Source organism: Elgaria multicarinata, chromosome 2 (assembly GCF_023053635.1).
Source record: "Elgaria multicarinata webbii isolate HBS135686 ecotype San Diego chromosome 2, rElgMul1.1.pri, whole genome shotgun sequence".
Lineage (NCBI taxonomy): Eukaryota > Metazoa > Chordata > Lepidosauria > Squamata > Anguidae > Elgaria > Elgaria multicarinata.
In genome coordinates this window covers 104,763,800-104,785,052 of record NC_086172.1, presented here as the reverse complement: position 1 = coordinate 104,785,052, position 21,253 = coordinate 104,763,800, and the positions used below count along the sequence as shown (strand labels likewise).

The 21,253-nt window shown below is 41.7% G+C and overlaps 1 protein-coding gene across 2 annotated transcripts in view; it reads right to left on the bottom strand.

Moving 5' to 3' along the window:
• The window catches only part of KIF18A (kinesin family member 18A), a 53,794-nt gene extending 39,747 nt beyond the window's left edge, over positions 1 to 14,047 (bottom strand). For both annotated transcript variants that reach the window (XM_063118789.1, XM_063118790.1), the window contains exons 1-8: positions 13,720 to 14,047; positions 12,851 to 13,008; positions 10,650 to 10,754; positions 5,362 to 5,472; positions 3,878 to 4,075; positions 1,268 to 1,444; positions 554 to 628; positions 152 to 261 (exon numbers count right to left, since the gene is read on the bottom strand). In XM_063118789.1, coding sequence (XP_062974859.1) covers positions 152 to 261; positions 554 to 628; positions 1,268 to 1,444; positions 3,878 to 4,075; positions 5,362 to 5,472; positions 10,650 to 10,754; positions 12,851 to 13,008; positions 13,720 to 14,047 — 1,262 coding nt within the window. The remainder of the gene's footprint in view (positions 1 to 151; positions 262 to 553; positions 629 to 1,267; positions 1,445 to 3,877; positions 4,076 to 5,361; positions 5,473 to 10,649; positions 10,755 to 12,850; positions 13,009 to 13,719) is intronic.
• Between the last annotated feature and the right edge of the window lie 7,206 nt (positions 14,048 to 21,253).

Genomic DNA, 21,253 nt, shown 5'->3' with positions numbered 1-21,253 from the left:
TCAGTTATAAGGAATGGCCCAGCACATCATAGCACATTGGTTGAGAACAAAGGCTGTCCAACGAAGAAGCACTAAAGTGCTCGTACACATCCAAGTAGGAAAGGATCATGCCATAAATTTGCCCAAGAGACCACAACAAATAAGTTTTTACCTTGCTATCTCCACCTGTTGTTCACTTGTAAATACAGCTGTGTCATGATTAATGGGAACAGATGTTTTTTCCAACTCATATACTCTCAGTTTCTCTTTCAGCATTATGATCTGAAACAATACAACAATGTACGTTTGTTTATTTTATAAAAAAGGGGGAATTGCTTTGTATCCCATTTTTAGTTTCCCATTTCTAAAAAAATAAATAAAAAATATCACCCCCCCAAAACCCCACACCAATTATCTACATTACACTTAAAATGACACGGAAACAACAGGCTCTCTGGAAATTCAGAGTACAAATTATTTTGCATGCAGCAATTAACACCTGCACTTAGTTACGTTGCTATACTTTACGCATACGTCAGCAACATTAACTAACAGCTACAAGTAACTGACATACCTCTTTCTTTTGTTCTTCACAAATCTTAACATATTGACTTATATGGCTGTCCAAACTCACAACATTGCTCTTCAGCTGTGGATGGATAAAGAAGTTCAGCTTCAAACACTTTGTGGCACAGTATACCTACCCTTTTCCTACCATAATTTAAGAATAAATCAATAAATCATCACATCATCATATCAAGGACCTCAGACCGGAGTAGCCAGAATGGCTCTAAGTAAACATAGCAAAAGACAGTAAGTGGCATCTAAGTCTGCCCTCATGCCAAAAGGGAGTCCTCCCACCTCCATCCTGGCTGCAGCCCCCCCCACCCCCCTGCCAAGTGCAACTCAAGCCTCTCGTTCTTGGGGGACTGCACTCAAGAGGTGAGCATGAATCAGGTGAAGATCCAGAGAATCAAGTAATTGATTTCCTCTTCAAATAATTTCATGAGAGTTAGGATGGGAAGATGGGAAAAGGGAGGCAGCAAAGAAGGAAATTCAAGTAATTTCAGACACTTCAGAAGAACAATGATATTTCTGTCTTTAAAGGATGCCATAAGAATACCACAATAACTATTTCAAAATATGAAATGGAGAGAGAGAGAGTCTATTAAATTTTGCCTGTCGCAATGATCTTCGCAGTTATAATTAAAAACACACACACACACGTTTTTATAATTTGCAAACATCCGTGCAAAACTTTTTTTTAAAAAAAGGAAAGTTTACTTACAGAGGATTTGATGTCCTTGGATCGGTTGGCATATTTAAGAGTGTTATACGTGTCATCATAAAACAGAGAAGAAGGACTAACAGCAGCTATAATTACAGTGCGGCAGTTTCCTCCAAGAGAATCCTTCAGTAAACGAGTAAGCTTGCTGTTCCGGTAAGGAATGTGCTGCTTCTTACTCTGGAAGAAAAAAAGGAAAGAGGGGGAAAAACCCACCATCCGGTCAATGATGGGTATTTAATGGATTGCAGAGATTACTCTACATCTGTGGCAGGTGATAAAACCTTGACATCTTTTGTCTCCATTAAGAAGCTTCTTGAAACATCTAGCCAATCCCCAACGTGTCCTACCCCAATCTTGACTTCCAATTAAGTCAGAGCCTAGCCATTTACATTCGCAAATCCTTGAAAGGAGGAATGGACTAAAACTGCCACTCTGTACCTCTCTTCTTGCACCCTCAACCCCCAGCCACTCGCCTTCCTATCACTTCACATATCAGGAGCTGACAGCCTGGTAAAACCAATTCAGGCTCTTTCCTAAAGCCAGCAGTTGTTAATATTTCCAGCTTGCAACAAACACTGTTTTGATTGCTGGAGGAATCTCAGAAGGGACGCCACTGGTAGGTGTAGCAGCTACCTTAAATTCAACTACTTCTTCTTAAGTTCTGCAAATGATTTGTGCCAGCTTTGAAGAGCTGGCGACTCCTATTTTCATCCAGGTTTTACCAAGTCATAGACGGCTCTGCTGACACAGGCTCTGAGTTCAAAACTTAGATTACAGGCTGCAGATGACCGGGGGGGGGGGGGGGGGCAGGGGGAGGAAGTGACACGGAGCTGGGGCTTGCTCCTGCCCGCCCATATAGGAGCACAACTATAAGGGGCTTCAGACAAGCTTGCAGCAGAGCTTCAAAGCATTCAGTGGTGAAGCAAACCAGGGATCATGGGATACAGCTGCTTCCAGTTGCATAGCTGGAGTATATTACACACAGCCAGATCTAGAGTGACATTACCTGCCCCTATTCTAAGTAATATCACTTCTTCAAATGATTCACAGGACCATAGACCTGGAAGTCATCTAGTCCAACCCCCTGCTCAATGCAGGATGCAACTACAGAATTCCCAAAAGATGACCATCCAGCTTCTACTTAAATACCCCCAGTGAAGGTGAGCCTAACACCTTCCATTATGGTTATGTATTTCCCATCCAACGAATGGGGGACAATGGCTTAATTCAGGAAGGTCAGGATCAAATTTGGAAGTTTTTTACAGGAAGATAGAACAGTAATGTCTATTTAGCTACCTACTTCCAAGGAGTCCCCACCCCCATCACAATTGTCCAGTTAAGCCAAAATGCTAGTCTTTTCGAACACCATTAAATCAGTAGCAGCTTTGTCAAACTTTAGATGTGTTACGGTTGATATATGTTCTCAGATGTGGCCTGCTCATCTAGATATCCGTGTGCTGTGTAGATCAGATTACCCATTTAACCAGATAACAAAAGTTCATTTGATCTACTGCAACTCCTGCTCAACATCTCAACTTCAGTCCCATCTCTCCACATTTCACAATGTTAATATATTCAGTGATCTAACAGACAGGCTAAGTCTATTCTCCATTTATATTCCTAAGAAGGTATTAAAAATAATACATACTAAAAGATAAGGTACTTGGTGACCTGACCTGCCTTGAGGCCTTAGTGGTAAAATAGACAAATACACGTTGGGCATCAACACACTAATAATGAGCCAAGGCAGAGTAGAGTACCAGATAAGGCGATGGACTGGGACCAAGGAGAGCTGGGTTCAAATCCCTTCCAAGGAATAAAAAGATAATTGGATGTTTGCAGTCCTTACAATACCCCTGAGTTGTTCAGGATTATTATCCACAATTGCTCTAAGCCTACTTAGTGAGTGAACTTCACAGGCAGTATTTGAAATGAGGACTTTCCAGTTTATAGCTCTGTCTCACAAGGGAAGTCCATATGACCACTCCTCCACCCAATGTGTTAAAAGAATGTGCCCTGCCCTTGCCACTGATGTACATTCCATGGCATACACCCCTTCACACAAGAGGTGGTGGCTGATTGGGCCAGGTTCCCCATGACATAGAGGAGCCCTACGCAAGTACGGTGATACATGTATAGAGCCCTTTTCCATACCAGCCAAACTCAAGAACAGCTGGGAAGAATTTATAGCACAGGAAGCACTCAACAGCAGAGGATGTGGCTGTAGTTGGGCTAGCCTGTGCAGCCCCGTAACCCCTCTAACACATTCTTTTTAGAAATGGGTGTGTGTGTCAATGAACCTCTCTTTAGCCACCATATTTTATAGCTCTTTTCCACAGTGGAATTTATTTTAAAGGAACAAGCAAATGTAACTCAGCGCTCTGCTCTCGATTATGAAATGACCCAAAGTTTATGAATACCCAATAGAAAGGGATTACTACAATTCCATTATTTTCTTCTCCAGATACATGCCAGAGAGTAAAACCCCACTGGAGAGAGTGGGATTTGGTTTCCAGTAAACAAGAGAGCGTTGTGCGGCACATCGCGTATTGATCAGTATGAAACTTGACAAAAAAAGTACTGGGGGGCTGGGGAAAAACTGGCACCTACCTTTGGGTCTGCCAAGGCATTAATGACATTGCCAAGAGCGAGCAGTGAACGATTGATATTTGCCCCTTCTCTAAAGCGAGCTCCTTTGGCCTTTGTGGCACTGACACGTTCCGATCCGGCCAGGTCAATGAGACACATTTTGGCAATACGGACGTTTTGATTGATACTTGCCGTCTTGTCTTGTTGCCTCAAATAAACCTGCAACAGACATGCAAAGAAAGAACATGTTTTGAATAAAATAAACAAGTGAAGCAAAGATCCAGAAAAGAAAATCCCCCCTTACCCACCATGTAAAGTACACAAATTTACATGGAAAGCACACAGATGTAATAAACACTTTCTTAAATAGTCATGCAAAGAGTGGAAAATCTTAGTGAGTAGACAGAATTAAAATATGTATCAGATATTCTTGGGATTAAAACAACTTCAAAAAGGAATTCTATTTAATTTTCTCAAAGCTTTGTCCCACTTCTCATCCAGGATTCCAAAAGCTGCTTAGAAACAATTAAATCCAACATGCAATACGAACAGTATACAACTTCGAAGGTGGTATGTGTTTTTTAAAAATAAAACCTTCCTCGGGATCCTGTGCATGTTTACTCAGACGCAAGCCCCACAGATTTCACTGGGATTTATTCTCTGGTCACTAGTAAGACATGATAGCAATCTTCAAATACTCAAAAGATTGTCACACAGAGGAGGGCCAGGATCTCTTCTTGATCCTCCCAGAGTGCAGGACACGGAATAAAGGGCTCAAGTTACAGGAAGCCAGATTCTGGCTGGACATCAGGAAAAACTTCCTGACTGTTAGAGCAGTACGACAATGGAACCAGTTATCTAGGGAGGTTGTGGGCTCTCCCACACTAGAGACGTTCAAGAGGCAGCTGGACAACCATCTGTCAGGGATGCTTTAGGGTGGATTCCTGCATTGAGCGGGGGGTTGGACTTGATGGCCTTATAGACCCCTTCCAACTCTACTATTCTATGTACAGGATAAATCGTTTGGGATGTAATTCTATGCACACTTACCTGGAAGTAAGCCCCATTGGAACTTTCTTCTGAGTAAATATGCATAGGATCAGGCTCTTATGTACCAATCCAGCCAGTTTAATGGGAAACACTTTTTTTAAATTAAAAAGTAACAACAAAAACAACAAAACAGAACACACTGAGCTTGAAAAGTTATGCTAAATGTATATCGGCATGAAGCACATTTATTTCTCACAAACATCTTCGACACCTCAATAGATTACTTATCTGAAGACTAATGACAGCATAGACCAAGAGAGCTCCTCTCTTAAATGCTATTTAGCACAAAGGATTTAAAGCAGGCAAGTCTGCGAGCGGAATCTCTCTTCCCAAGACCAAAGCTATTATGGCTGGAGTGCCATAATCTGAGGGTTCTCTCTCTCTCTCTCTCTCTTAAACAAAGCTTCAAAGGTTATCTAAGATCCTCAGACATCTTATCTGCCATATCGCCTTACCTGAAAGACAGCATGGGACCGAGATGAGGAGGCATTCACATCAGTGGGATGTTGTGTTCTGTTTTTGTTTCCATAATCCAACATTTGCAAGATCTCGTCTGCAGATTTGGGCTACAAAAGGTTGAGGAAAGAGCCAACTGAAATTAGTAAATCTTTGCTAGATTTTAATCAGGGAGTTCCATTGTCACGGGATTCAGTAATAACGATAACATCATAGCTTAGGCTTTTGTTGTCATCTGGGTCCCAGAGGGTGAGAGACACAAAGCAAGAAAGATGATACCTTTTATCAAACCAGCTTCTGTTGGTGCACACAAGCTTCAGCGCCTGCCCAAAGATTATGTTCAAGATTAACTTGCTTGATATTGCCAAAAAGATGTCGGGTCAGAAAAAAGAAGTTGTTTTACTCATTCCAAAACCATCTGCCCATTCAGATCAGGCTAGCTAGGTTGTTTGAGTACATGGTAATGTGAGTGAAAAGTGTGCATAATCTTAAAGCATATGAAAAAAAAAAGAATATTCACAATCACAGAGCTAAATATGTATGGGGGGAAATCATATAAAAGGTTTAAACAATTCATACCAAGCCTTTTCCAGGGGAACATTCCCATACAACCAACATCACTTCTAATAATGTAAGTGCTATAATCTCCACTTCTTTGGCATCTTCTTTCAACAGCAGCTGCTATGTCTAGCTCCCCTGAAAGTCTCCATCAATTCAAATATCTGAAGAGAAGGTTTTCTATTTAATTTTATTTATAAATGTATAAGTCGCCTTTTACAAGTTAAAAATGGCAACAATTAAATTTTATTTTTAAATTAAAAAAAAACAATTGAAAAACTTTAAAACAACATCAACAGCAGAAACTGAGAGCAGGGTGAAATTTTAAAAACAAAGTGCAGAGCTACAAGATTCACGGCACAATCTTATACATGTCGTAAATCCCATTGAGTTCAACGGAGCTTACTTCTAGCTATTGGGTATGGTATTGCAGACTTAAAGCTACAATTCTATTCACACTTACCTGGGAGTAAGGGCTATTGAACTTAATGGATCTCACTTCTGAGTAGACATGCATAGGATTCCACTGTTAAAAAACTAAAAAGCCATATGGAACAAAAAAAGGTTTTAATAGCCTGCCTTAACCCAGTTAGCTGGGGGAAAGGTAATAACGGCCGGGGAAGGCAACAGCAAACCACCCCGCTATAAGGCCTGCCAAGAAAACGTCAGCGAAAGCTGGTGTCCCTCCTAGAGTCAGTAATGACTCAGTGCTTGCACAAGAGGTTCCTTTCCTTTCCTTAACCTGAACAGAAAAGACTATCTAGTAGCTACAGGATTAGCCAAAGAGGTAGATACAAATATTGTCCTCATTTCAGGATAGACACTTCAGAATAAAGCTGGAGAGGCTGTGTAGCTCTTTCTTTCCTGTTGGTACGATCACATCACCCTCCTCTTTAAGTCTTTAGGTTCGTTCCCCATCATTCTTTGCAACACCTTGAAGCTTCAAGATCAGCCTCTCTCCACCAGGTGCCCTCCAGATGTTTTGGACTACAACATCCAGCATTCCTGATGAGTCCAAAATATCTGGAGGGCACTAGGTTGGGGTAGGATGATTTAGTATGACAATTTATAAACCAAGGGGATAAATTGCCAGTGGAACAAAATGGCAAAAGTAGATACACACAAGAAAGCAAGTTCTTGGGGGTGGGGGAGACATGTTTGGAAGGCCCCAAATTGGGGTAGGCTGTTCTATTCATTTTTTAACAAAATCTCACCCTTTACCTCCCTTCTCCTTCTCTTTGCAGCTCAACACAAGCTCATACCCTTGTTGTTTCCATCTTCCTCTATGCTTTTTCCTCTGCCACAGAAAGTGTCTGCCACTTCAGACCAACATCCTAAACAAGGCCATTTTCTGAACCACTGCACTACTTCTGTACCTCAACCCTACAATGCAATGGCTCCCAGTAAGGCAGGGAAATGGGGCGACCCACAGACAGAACTGGAGTTTCTGCATGATCTAAAATGGATTTATGTGGACTGAGTGTGTCGTACAGGAGGCACAGAAAGTTGGTCCACTGGAACGGGTAAAGAGAGGGAGAATGAATTGGTCTTAGCTATCTTCTAAGAGCCTATAGGGTAGATTGTGGGTCAGTGGGATGCACATTATGAACCACATGCAAGCCCAATCCCTCCCTCAGTTCAGCTTCCTATAAGCTTTTAAGGGTTCTGCGCCTCTTTGAAACTAAAGGATTCCAGGGGCAGAGGGAGAATTAATTAGGAGCAGAGAAAGGGCTTTACCACTGATCCTAATTAATCCTCCCTCTGCCCCTGGAAAGGGCTTGACCACCTCCTTGCAGAACTCTTTCAGTGTGAAGGGTGCAGAGCCAAACAGCTTAAAAGTATCCTGGAATGGGTGGGGGGAAACAGTCAGGAATAAAGCGCACACGCTTGGCCCCATTTTCCACCCAGCCACCATAGGAGGAAAAAAATGCAGCCCTTTTTGTAACACCCTCTGCATACGCACCAAGACCTGGGGCAGGAAGAGCAAGGCAGCTGTCAACAGCTGAGGTTCAGGGCTAGGCAAGCAGGAAGCTGCTCATCTAGCTATCATTCTAAGGGTATTACACTACTATTGAGGGAGGGACTTCCCGATTATTCCCCCCCCCCAATGTTTTGCAACCCCCCCAACTTATTTGAGCCACTATATATTGGTTGCCATTCCAGCATGGACCACCTCACCAGATACAAAAGAGGGCAGGGCTCCTGCAGCTTTAACTGTTGTGGTGAAGAGGGAATTTCACCAGGTGCTGCAGGCATACAAATGACACCTGCTGAAATTCCCTTTTCAATACAACTGTTAAAGGTACAGAAGCCCTATCCTCCTTTCCATATGGTCACCCTAGTTTGGTCGAGCATGACTGACAGTAATACATTAAGTAGTAGTACCAGTCCCATAAGCCGCTGATATTGTTGGAGCTCCGTGCTATACAAACGGAGACAATGGCGTAAGTAGTAGAGGAGATTGCCTGGAAGGAAGCTTCCCCCATTCCTGGAACTCTTAATGAGCCGGCTGCCAGCTTGTCTCCGAGCCTTGATTGCAGAAGCCAAGATGCACCATTGGGGTGGCAACCATGGAAAGAAGCCAGGGCATGGGGGAGGAAGTGAGAGGGCAGTGCATGGTGGGTGGGTTATAAATTAAAAATGTATGCAATCTACAATACCGAGAAGGGGATGTGATTTTGTGTTTGATCGAACACTGCAAGCCCCAAGCCACTCTGCCCAGAATAACCATTTCAATGTTGATAGCGGAACTTTGGAGTGCAAGGTTTGAAGAGCCCTGCCAAGCTCTTCAATTGGATTCATTTATGTTTGGGCTTTAAATAGTTGTTTCGTAGCAACCACCTTTGCTAACAGGCCACTTGGAAGCTGGTTAGTATCTTAAGTGTCTTGAGAAGGTGGTGCAGTAAAAATTTTTTGCACACTATTTCCTTGCGAGAAAGGAACGTTGTAAGTCTTTACAGCAAGATTAATAGGAGCTAAAAGTTAACTTGGCTGAAAAAGGCCTGGCTCTTCCACAATATACCAATCATGGTTTTGTTGGATCATCAGATCAGTTCTCTTCATTTGACTTCACAGTGTCCAAAGAGGACACATCCCTGAAAACGTCTCAGTTTATCCCATTAATACCGATATAGGAAACTGTCCTGGATTTTGGACATAAAGCTGGAGAGAGGTTTGCTCATAGTAAATCAGGATAAACTTCACAGTTACTGATATTTTGTTCAAGACGACCAAAGTGTGATTTCTCCAATTCCACCATGTCCTCCTCCCCAGTATCATTCAAAGCAGCTTGCAGCACAGAGTGGCAACAGGCAGTCCCAAAGAAAATTCCAAACATCAATTTTGTCGAACACCAAAGCTTAATGGAAAGATTGTGAAAGTCAAAAAATCCTCCCTCTCCTCATGAATTGATACAGGGAGATTCCGGGCAAATTGTGTGATAAGTCCCTCTGCTCCTGACCCGCTCTTACTGTTGTTGCTTTTTTAAAAAATGTGCACCTAAAACTGACACAATTACAAGGGAATAGTAGGCATCGTCAGAGGGGCCATAGGACTGTTCAGATCTCCCCTTCTGAGGTCAGAGACAGTACTCCAAACCCTGAAGGGGGAGACAGAGATCTGACCCCCACTTGCAGCCGATGGGAAAAGAACCACCACGGCTGCTCTCAGAGGTTGGAAAAGTGACAGACAGAGGGAAAGGGGATGTTTCAGTAGGCCAGGAGCGAAGGAGAATGGAGAGGACAGGGTATGAGCTATCCTGAGAACTTTCTAGCCTTCTTCCCCCGCCCCTCTGAAGTGCCCCAGCTAGGAGAACAGGGAGGTGAAGATTGCTTCCATTGCTCCTTCCGCCTACACTGGATGATTGGAAGCCTCTGAGTTTGGGGGCTTCCAATAATCAAGGACACAATCAATAGGATTGCACCCTTAATGATGTATTTAGCACTTTATACCAGATGCTATGAAAAAGGGCAATAAGTCCTTGTTGGAAAAGCTAACAATGTAAAAGGCCACAAAAGGCAAAGAAGAGGAAGCAACGAGGCATATAGAATTCAAATAGCTCACTTAAGAGTAAAGATGCGGTAAAAATTTGATATACATTTTGTTAAGTACAAAATGAAGTTAAGTATTTTGTTTTCTACATTTTTACTCAGAAGTAAGACCAATTAAGTTTAATGGGGCTTACTCTCAGGTAAGGCACAACAGGGGTGGGCAGCTTCTGGTGGCCAATTTCCCCCCTCTCTGATCACACCTCTGTGCCCACTGCTGCACCACCAAATTTGCTGCCAAAATGCAAGAGTTTTCCTAAATAATGAAAAAAATAAAAGCAGCTTGCCCCCAAAATTTGCTGGCGTGGTAGCAAAAAACCCAGTTTAGTTAGCTTTGTTTTAACACTAAATGGGCTTTTTTTTTTGCAACTGCTCTACAGAATTTTTGCAGCAGGCCAAGGCTTTTTTTGCCAGAAAAGTTGCCCACCACTTGGGGGGATAGGATTTAAGTCTCATTTTCCTTCTCCTGAGAGCTACAGATCTCTCATCCAATTCTGTCCTGGCTTTCCCCCTTTGAAACGTCTTTAGCGTGAAGGCTAAAATTGCTTTACTGCATTTTGTGAGCTGTCCTGAGACTGTTGCTACAGGGAGGTCTATAAACACAGTAAATAAATAGAATTAAAAACAAACAAATCTTCAGTTAAGAAATAATGTAGATAATAGAGGTATAAAAATGTGCATACCTGATGCAAAGTTAACCCATGAACCAGTACTCCTTTCTGAGGATCTTCTCGAACAGCTAGTGGTCCTGAACTTACTAATAAGTCACGTATCTGCTCGTTGTAGACCTTAGAAAGGGCCAGGATGGGAAGAAATAATCATAAACAGGGCAGATAATTAGACACTTACAAATGCAGATTTAGTATCCAAAAGTGATCTGAGTGTAGTAAAAGATTACAGTGTAATCTTTTAGTAAAGATAGTGTAGTAAAATTACAGTGTAGTAAAATTACAGTGTAAAAGATGGATAATACACAGGATTGTATCCAATGTTAGTCTAACAAGTCCCATTCATTCCAATAGACTAAGCTGGAGCAACACTGGATACAACCCATATACACTTCGCTCCTTCTCATCTTCATCAGGTGAGGTTGTGGATGTGCTGAACCAGTGACCGGCTGAAACAATGGACTGGCTGAGGGCTAATAAACTGAAACTCCATCCAGACAAGACTGAGATGCTGTTAGTGGGTGGTTCTTCTGACTGGATGGAAGATGCTCAACCTGTTCTGGTTGGGGTTACACTCCCCCTGAAGGAGCAAGTTCGAAGCTTGGGGGTTCTCCTTGAACTATCTCTGTCACTTGAGGTTCAGGTGGCCTGTGCGGCACAACATGCCTTCCACCAACTTCAGTTGGTGGCCCAGCCATACCCCTATATGGACAGGGATAACTTGGCTTCAGTTATCTATGCTCTGGTAACCTCCAAGTTAGATTACTGCAATGCGCTCTACACGGGGCTGCCTTTGAAGATGGTTTGGAAGCAGCAGCTTGTGCAAAACGCAGCGGCCACATTTATAACGGGGACTGGGAGGTTCGAACATATAGGACTGACTCTGGCCTGCTTGTATTGTCTGCCTATATGTTTTCCAAGCCCGATTCAAGGTGCTGGTTGTAACCTATAAAGCCTTACACGGTGCGGGACGCTACTTGATGGAAAGCTTCTGCCTACACGAACCTACTTGTACACTATGGGTGCCTATTCTGAAGGCGGCTTGGAAGATGACAACAAGGGAGAGGGCCTTCTTGGTGTCCCAATTATAGAATGATCTTCTCAGCGAGTCCCGCCTGGTGCCAATATTGCTATCTTTTCAGCACCAGGTCAAGACTTTTCTCTTTTTCCAGGCATTTGCTGGCATGTGATGAGATTTTAATCAATCCCTGATCTGTTTTTAGGTTTGGCTGACAGCTTAAAGTTGTTTTTAGATGTATGTTATCTTTGTGTATACTGTTTTACGTTTTTTATGGTCTTAAGATTTGTATATTGTTTTTACCTTTTGTAAACTGCCCAGAGAGCTTTGGCTATGAGGCCATATAGAAATGTGTATTATAATTATTATTGGTATTGATATTATTATTTTATTTATTACAACATTGCATACAAGCATTCTTGGATTCTTTTTCTTCTCCAGTTCTAAAGTTAGTTAAGACTACTTTTTTGTCCAAATATCCAGATCATTGTTTTAACATAATGGAGTGAAGGAAGAGAGTGGGCAATTAAACAAGAGGCATTCACCAATGAAGCAGAAATGTGGGAACACCCCCAAAACTCAGTTGCATAAGCTGTCATGCAGCCCAATCCTATGCATGTTTACTTGGAAGTATACTCCACAACATTCAATAGGAGATTCCCAAGCAAGTCTGCAATCTTATACAAACATGCCCTTGGCATTTGGTATAATAGTGAAAACCTTTATAAAACACAACTTTATCATGAGAGGCTTAGTTATTAAGTATTATTAGGAAACAATCCTATGCATACTTGTAGACAGAAAAGAAAATCCTACAACAGTCAGCATTCCCCAGCCAGCACTGTTGGCTGAGGAATGCTGAGAGCTGTATGACTTTTTTCCCGTCTAAACATTATTAGGATTGCTCCCTCAGACAGTTTGAGGATATGGAGGGTAACTATGTCCGCTTCCTTCTTTAAAACACTACAGCCCCCATTCCTGTACTCACACAGAGATTTGGAGATGCTTCTGGGTAAAATGGAAGGAAAGTTGTCAATTGGGTCAGAGAAAGAGCCAGATGATTAGCCCTGCCCATGCAGTTGGGACTCCTCAGGAACAAGGGAAAGTGTCTCTCCTGCTGCTGTTGGTTTGGTCATGTTCCACCATAACGGGTATTTGGGAACAACCTTTATTGTGCAAAATTCTTTTAGCCACTTACCTCAAGGTATGAAACTGCAATAGCACAATGCTTCTCCTCTTTCATCCGATCAATGGAATTGTAAAGCTGCATCATGGTCAGGTACATCACCCCAGGATCCTTCGGGGAGCCCAGCATTGTATAAGTCTTTCCAGCTCCAGTTGCACCATATGCAAGCACTAAATTGCAAAATGGGGGTGGAAAGGGACAATGTTAAGCAGTGCATCAAAGGAAAGTCCACATTTGAAATAAGGAAGTCTGGCTACTCAAGAGTGTTGAGATGGCTTTTGCCTATTTGCAAAAATGTAATAAATAAATAAAAATAAAAAGTGTGTGTGTGTGTGTGAGAGAGAGAGAGAGGGGAGGGAGACAAAGTAGTATGATAACCCTGCAACCAAGGTGATAAATCAGCAATTCCAGCCATAACACAGCAATGATGTAGATGCAATATGCTGAGGTGTACAGTTGTTCTCCCCCTGTGTGATAGCAGCTAACTCAGAGAAGTTGGAAACAATATCTAGATCCAGAACTGCCAGGAAGGAAAGGTGAAGAAAATAGATTGCTCTTAATGCTCTTCATTAATATCCAGCTCTGCAAATGAGATACAGGAAGTTTCAGCTTTCGTTTATAAGATAAGGAAGCTTAATATATGGGACGCAAAAGCCATAAAACCGAACCAGAGTCTCCAAACCTTGACTTGTTCTGCAACAGCTTTAAAAACAGCAACAAAAATAAGGACGTTTTAAAGCTTTTACATACTTTACTGCAAACTTCAGTAAAGAGACTACGCTTTTTTTCCAGGTAAGTACAGGAGTTTTCTACAAATATCTTATAGCTGCTAACACAGCATCATTTTTATAACTCATGAAAGGACAAACACTGAACGTTACCTGTGCAGTTGTAGCCATTTAAAAAGCCATCCAGCATGTTTTTGGTAGTATCTTCAAAGACCTCCAGCTGTGAAGAATTTTCATCAAATACAGCATCAAACACGAATTTGAGGTCTTTGTTTTGCCTTTTGGTAAGGTCACGGTATGGAAGTTTCTTTCCATGAAAGAAACTGACTTCTTCCACTTTGGGATCAAAGACCAATATATGCTTATCAACAACCTGGATGACTTTGCTGAAGTTGCCATCTCTCTCTTTTTGACTCTCTGGACGAACACGGACTACTACCTTCACATGATTGCAGACATCTCCTTGAACGGTAGCAGACATTACGAAGTGGAGTTATGTTTTCCAGAAAGTACTTCTCATATAAAGTAAATGCAGGCACTTCTATTAGAGAGGAGGAAAATTAAAGTGGTTTAAATATCATCAACAAAGGTTGCAATCCTGTGCTCATTTACCTACACCTAAGCTTCATTGAATGAAATACAACTTCTGAATAAACATACATAGGATTGTATTGTAAAGCAAGCAAACAAATGTAAATTGACTGGTCAAATTTTTAAAGCACGATTTTGTAGAGTTGTACCGAACAACTCTTACAAAGCCCATGAGCAAGCTATTATGAAACAAATTTTACACGATTATTATTATAATATATATACACACACACACACACACACACTTGAGGCTAATATTGTTATACTAATATAAATACAACTGATACACTATTCAAGAATTTTTTTTGTTTTTATTTGGAATCTCGAGAATTGCTTAAACAGCTGTAAAACTTGTTTTAAAAGAAATTATACTGTAAAACACAGAAGTTAGCTTTTAACCATGATTGTTATTATAATGCTGAGCAGGGAGCACATGTTCCTAAATAGTCTGCAATTCCAATGCACAATTCCAATACAACCCTTTGCATGTCTACTCAGAACTCAGCCCCAATGAAGCTTACTGCAAGGAAAGGGGGCATAGGAGAATAAGCCTTGCTGAATACTGTGGGACTTACTTCTGAGCAAGCATGCATTGGAGTGTATTGTAAGATCTGTACCCAGACTGCTACAATGGAGGAGCTCCTTATGTCAGTCTTAGCTATTAAGATATATAAATAGAATTAAGAAGGTTAGACTGCCAGTATACAAATCTATTCTTTGCACCATGGAATATTTGACCATGGTCAAAAATAGTCATTTTGAGTAGCATGACTGGCATCCCAACTTTACTTTGAGCTTAGAATACAGATATTCTAAGAATACAGATATTAGCTTAGAATACAGATATTCTTACTTTGAGCTTAGAATCACAGTCCTAAGCAGTATATGATGCAAGATATTAGGTCTACTAATGCCACCAGGGATGGAAAAATCCCAGACACCTAGAGATTTGATGCTGGTGCTTTAGGAACTCAGACATATTTAACTCGAACCAGAACTTACACCTAAAAAAGATGACATTAGTTCCCCGACAAATTGTCATAGGTATTAAATCTGTTTTTTTAGTCCTAATTCCGAAACAATTTGAATTTTAACTTTGATCTTTGAACCCCCTAAGATTGAGTTACATTTGTACAACTACAATTTGCAATTGCTACTTTGGTTTCCCAAGCAGCAGCTGATTTGCAAAGCATGTATGCAGTGTTTACACAGGCTTGGGTATGTCTTAGACTGCCATACCACTTGTTTGCCAATGCCCTTTATCGTTGTAATGAGCTTATAGTTCATTAAATGTAGGTTCATTTGCTTCAAGGCCTCATTCTACGGGACTACCAAAGGTACCAATACTTCTGAGGCTTACCTAGGAAGCCTTACCAATATTTCAAGTAGACAGTAAAATTTGTCAAAATGATTTTCTCAATCACATTTCATCATAAAGAGAGCAATTACTCTTGTTCTGGATTATGAGTTGGAAAGATTCATGAGCTTTAAGTTATCTCAAAAGGTATAGTTCCTAACACACTCCAAACATTGTTCAACTCTGCAATATTGTACAACACCCCACCTCGGCATAGCTCTTTCAATGTTACATCAATTCTCAGAAAATATATTTTCTACTGGTGGACATAACTGATTTACCCTAAGACACTCGGTGGTTCCTTTGTTACAGTGTAATCCTAAGCATGTCTACTTAGATGTACCAATAGGGCATACTCCCAGGTAAATGGGTATAGTTTTACAAACCTAGAAGCCAAAACTTAAGACTTGTTCATACATTTGTTTCGGGCAGCCTTTTTGTATGCACCCTGAGACAGGTTTCACTCACCTGTACACGAACAACTCACTGTCATTGTCAACATGGCTGCCAGTCAGTCAGAGGAATAAGGACTGCCCCTTTGATTTTAATCAAGAACAAGTCCTTCGGATTTTAATCAAGAAGGATTTTAATCCAACAAGTCCTTGCTGCTGCCAGACTTCCCATACAGAACAAGGCAGTGACAAATTATTGTCTTCATGAATACAGAATGGGAACCTCCAGGTAAGTTACAAACATTACAGAATCATGTAGCACCTTAAAAACTAACAAAATGGATGCAAATCCACAAGGCAGGGATCTGTGGGCACATTTGGAAATCTGAGAAATGGTCATGGACACAACCATAAAATTAGCTGCTATGGGTAGGCACAGCTAGACACAAGGGACAAGTAGATTGTCCAGAGGTATTAATGAGAAATTAAGAAGACAGCAACTAGAGGTTCTCACTTTGCTTTGTAGCTATCCCAGCTGCCAGTAAGAAAATATAAAAACATTTAAGTAAAGTTTGGGAGGACTAGGGCATCTCAGTGGGCACCAAGGAAGGTGTTTGGGGGCACATGAGTACCAGTAAGCACCAAATTGCCTACCTCGGTTTAAGGTGCTACAGGACTCCTTGTTGTTCCAACGGGACTTGTTAGTGCTATTTTGTCACCATAGCCATGCAAGATTAGCGATCAATAGGGCTTTACACTGCAACCCCATACAGGGCTACTCATAAGTAAACCGCACTGGAGTTAATAGAACTTGCATCCAGCAAGGTATCTACAGGATTGCTTCCTTACTCTCTAGTAAGCACGCACGCAATGGACGGATTCTTCTCCCTCCCCCGAAAGCAGCTTCCCTGTGTTCAATGGGAGTTACTTTCCAGGGTGCATAAAACTGCATGCTTAAAGGGGGAGGGGAGGCTTTGAAATACAACACAAATTTCCTTGAATGGTATAAAAGTTCCTGCAAGGACACCGACAAGCAAGTCGAAGAAAGTCGCGCGTATAAACAACGAAATCTAGCCATCACGATCCCTTCCTGCTATTATTTTATAGGAGGTGGGGGAAGGGAACCGTCCCTCCGGCAATTGTAGGCAGTCCATCCCCCACCCTCCTCCGGTAAGCCTGCAGAACTAAATGCACGCTCATCCGCATATTACATGCTAGATTGTAGAATCGGGTCCCTCTTTGCCTCACTGAGTTCCACGGAGCTTGACTCTCTCGTAAGCGTGCGTCTGATTACTCACCCGGGGGCATCGGGACCTTCTCTGCCGACCGCCAGCCCGCGCCGCTTTCTCGGGCGTCGCCGCTGCCGAGCTCCCTCGGTTGAGCCAGCCACCAAATTCAAACACAAGCGGCTGGTCGTTCTGCGCCTTCCGATTGGCTCATGTCTGCAAAACGTCATAAGCGCCGCCACGCCGCCGATGGGCTGGGGAATGTATTTTGGTCTGAACGAGGACCCGTCTCTCCTCGAAGCCTAAGAATGGTCTTCGCGGTCTTTTAAGTGGAGGGGAAGCAAAAGTTGACGCCCGAGTTAGGGCGTGGTGTCAATAGGAAGTCGGATGGATGGGCTCGCTCGCTCCTAAGGGTGGATCAGAGGGGAAAGGATCAAAGCAAAGGAGAGACGGCTTTCGACTGTTTTTGCAACGAGATGAGGATGGGGAACACCTGGCAAGAATTCGTGTAAAGAACGAGCGGAGGGCGGTGGCATTTTGCGGGGGTTGTGGGGAAATGCAATAAATCTTTCCCCCCCCAAAAAAAGTTAGATGAAATAACGTTATAGTAGTAGACTGGCATCACATGGGATATATGAATTTGGCTGTAGCTCAGAAGTAAGGCTTGATCTCACTTAATTCGTTCAAGCCGCACCAGTAGCTTAAAGGTAGCGACTCAAACATAAGCCCCCTTGAGCTCAATGGGAATTACTCCCCAGTCAGTGAGCGTAAAGCGCATTGCAACGTAGCTCGCCTGGAATGGCTCCCCTTTCCGATCCAGCACGTCCCTGACGCCAACTCCTTAGTGCGTGGGTTAGCTCCCTGGTCATAGACGGGGATGGCTTGGATTTTATTTCAACCACGAGCTGAGGTTGTTCCCAGTGCTTTAGGATTTAACGTGCCGGACTTCGGGATGCTACATCACCGTAAAGGGGGGACCCGTTAAGTAGCGTGAAACGCATACAAGCAAGTTTGATCCTTACTTACACACACACACACACACACACACTAAAGCTTTCTGCCTCTCTTCTCTTTGGGAGACTCGTGGATCACGTATTCTGAAGGATGTCTTGTTTTTAGAGATACAATGAAACGTAGCAGCAGGAGGCTGCGATTAGGAGAGGAGGAATCGCGGCAGCAAGTCAGAGATCGTTTTCCCTTTGCCCACAAATACTTTTCTACCGAGGGGGTGGGGATAGTGTTCGGTAGAAAAACAGTTCCGATGAATGGTTATTTTTGTGCTGAAGCACTGAATAGCATGAGGAAAAGTGAAAGTTTGTAGACCTTGCAATTCCTCAAGTTTATTCCAATAAACTACAATTCCCCTCAGGTTGGTGCAAAACCGGGAAGGAATGTAATGAGCCCTTTTAAAACAAGTTGAAAAGCACTACCAATACAGATCCCGGTGGAACCTCACTGTTACATCCATAAGAGGATCTCTTCTTATTCTAGGAGTACTAAGTTTGATCAGCAGTCCATAGTGAGGGTCTTTGTCAAAAGCTTTTTGGAAGTCCTAGTAAAAGTGTCTATTGGATCAGTCCTGTCCACATATTTATTGACACTCTGAAAGAACTCTAAAAGTGATACAGGACTTTCCTTTGTGGAAGCCACATTGAATATTTTCCAGCAGGGCTTCTCCTTCTATATGGTTACTAATTTTATCTTTAACCAGCAAATGGACTCAGCTTTGCAGTGGTGGGTCTGTCAACTCCTAAAGTTGACATACTGAAGCCTTCAAACCAAACTTACACAGCTGTCAAAATTGCACACATTGTGCAGGACCCATCTGAGTGAAGCCACACCGTCAGACACTCCTTAGCATGACCCCTGTTGTGGTGCCCCTATAAAGCCTCCTGAGAGAGGAGTTTGAGGGCAGCTGCCCTCAACCTACAAATGTGTTACAGCTTCAAACTATGGAGTGCAAAGCTAGGTGCTAATTAGTGAAATCTGCTCTTGGTGGCTGAAAATGTAACTGCAGGCTTCAACCTCATGGATACACTTAAATCAATTAGAATTAATGCATTTTAAAAACCAAATTACCCTGAAGTGCACATTATTAGGGTCCCCTTAATATACATGGCACATTTTAGGCGTTTATCTTTTTTGGTCTTGGAGCTATGGTGTTGACAGACCAACAGACACATCCTCTTTTATGATCATAGGTAATCATATGGTTAAAATGTATGATTAAAATTTGTTGACTGCATAGCTGAATAATCATGCCAAGTTTGGCTGAAGTCAATCAAATGGTATTGAAACTAACATTTTTGTTTGGGTGCTATTTTGTTTCAAGATAGCAGACCAAACTTTCGCTATGCCTAAAACCAGCCCAGATAGTGGTAGAACAAATGCTAAAAGTTTCATAATATATGTATATATATTTTTAGTGCATCCAGGACATACAAACAAACTCCCTTATATGGATGATAGACAACCATGCCCAAACAATGGTATGTTTTGGAAACATTTGAGAACAATATTTTAGGACAGAAACCCTTGCAATATAGTATTATTAACCCAATAATGTCCAGAACCCATCTGGAAAAAAAATGGAATGGCTTAGAGTGAAAGGTCCAAGTGAACCAAACCCACCAAATTCAACAGCCACACATGACTTGATGGGAATAATGTTATAAGCTATGAAATTTTCACATAAACATGTTCCAGTCCCCATTCCGGGCAATGAACTGTATTTTGGGAAATGACCTGTAACACCAATTTCTGAGTGAAGTGAACCGAACCAAAAAATTCACAAGTCATACATAACTGCATGGGAAGCAAGTACATTGCTAGGTACTCAAAAGATTCGAGGCTCAACCCTATAAGATACAAATCTGCATATGCTTATATATACACACAGATTTAAAAGGAATTACAAGGATTTATTTAAGTTTTACAAGGGGCAAAGTCAGACAATTTCTCATCCAAATATTCTCAAATAAATTATTAAATTAATTTTCACCCGTTCTCAGATCATCCCAAACCAATGGACCCCTCTCCCAAGTTTAGCTGTCTCTTGAAAGTTGCCCCCTGCATGGCAATTAAGCTGAAGGGAAAGAAACTTCCATTAGCATCAAAGGACACTGTGGAATAGGTCCAGGGCCCTGGGAAATAGATTTGGGACTGGAGCCCCAAGAACCCAGGCCTAGCAATGCTCCTGATGGAAGGGATGTCAGAAGCTATGTCAATTCCACATAATCCACATTCTTCTATCCATTCTAGGCATAGATGGTATCCAGGAGAAATGGCCTAGAATACCAACTGTTGAATGAGTCAAAGCAACGAAATTCACCATGCACACATGACTAGATGGGAATGATGCAATTAGACACAAAACATCCACAGAAACCACGTTTCAGTATCTGTTCCAGGCAATAAACAATATTCTGGGAAAATGGCCAGGAAATGCCAATTTCCCAGCAAGCCAAACCAAATTCACCTGCAATGATAAGCCACAAAACATCCTCAAAAACCACATGCTGGTATCTATTGCCAGCCATAAACCATATTCTGGAAAAATGATCTGGAACACCAATTTCCCAGAGGGTGAAACCAACCATGTTTATACAATGGAGTAAACTGAAAATTATCTTCTATGTTAAATAAAATTGTTCTGGACAATAGTAGTTTATAATATTATAATAGTCATAATGTCTATTTCCTATATGTCCTTGTCATGAAAAATGACATGCTGTATTAAATCAAATGGGAACAAACAGCCACAAATGTTCAAGTTTAAAAGGCTCTGAAACAATTAAATTTACTACTATTATGCTTAGATACACAGGGAAAGATTGGGGCTACATACTGCAGTTGTTTTCAATGGTAAATTAGACAAATATATATTTGGATGGTTTAAAAATAGCTGTCATTTGATGATGTCAAATGTTACCTGGTAGGGCTAAAAATAAAAGGCACGTATCTGTAAATGTTTTAGACTTGATTCTATAGTATCATTGTAATAGACATTAAAGATGGCTTTTCATTTTAACTATTAGTGGTAGTGGCTACAGTTTATTGCATCATTAATCTAATCATATGTTACTAGTTAATTTACTTAGTTTTGGCTCACACAGAAGATG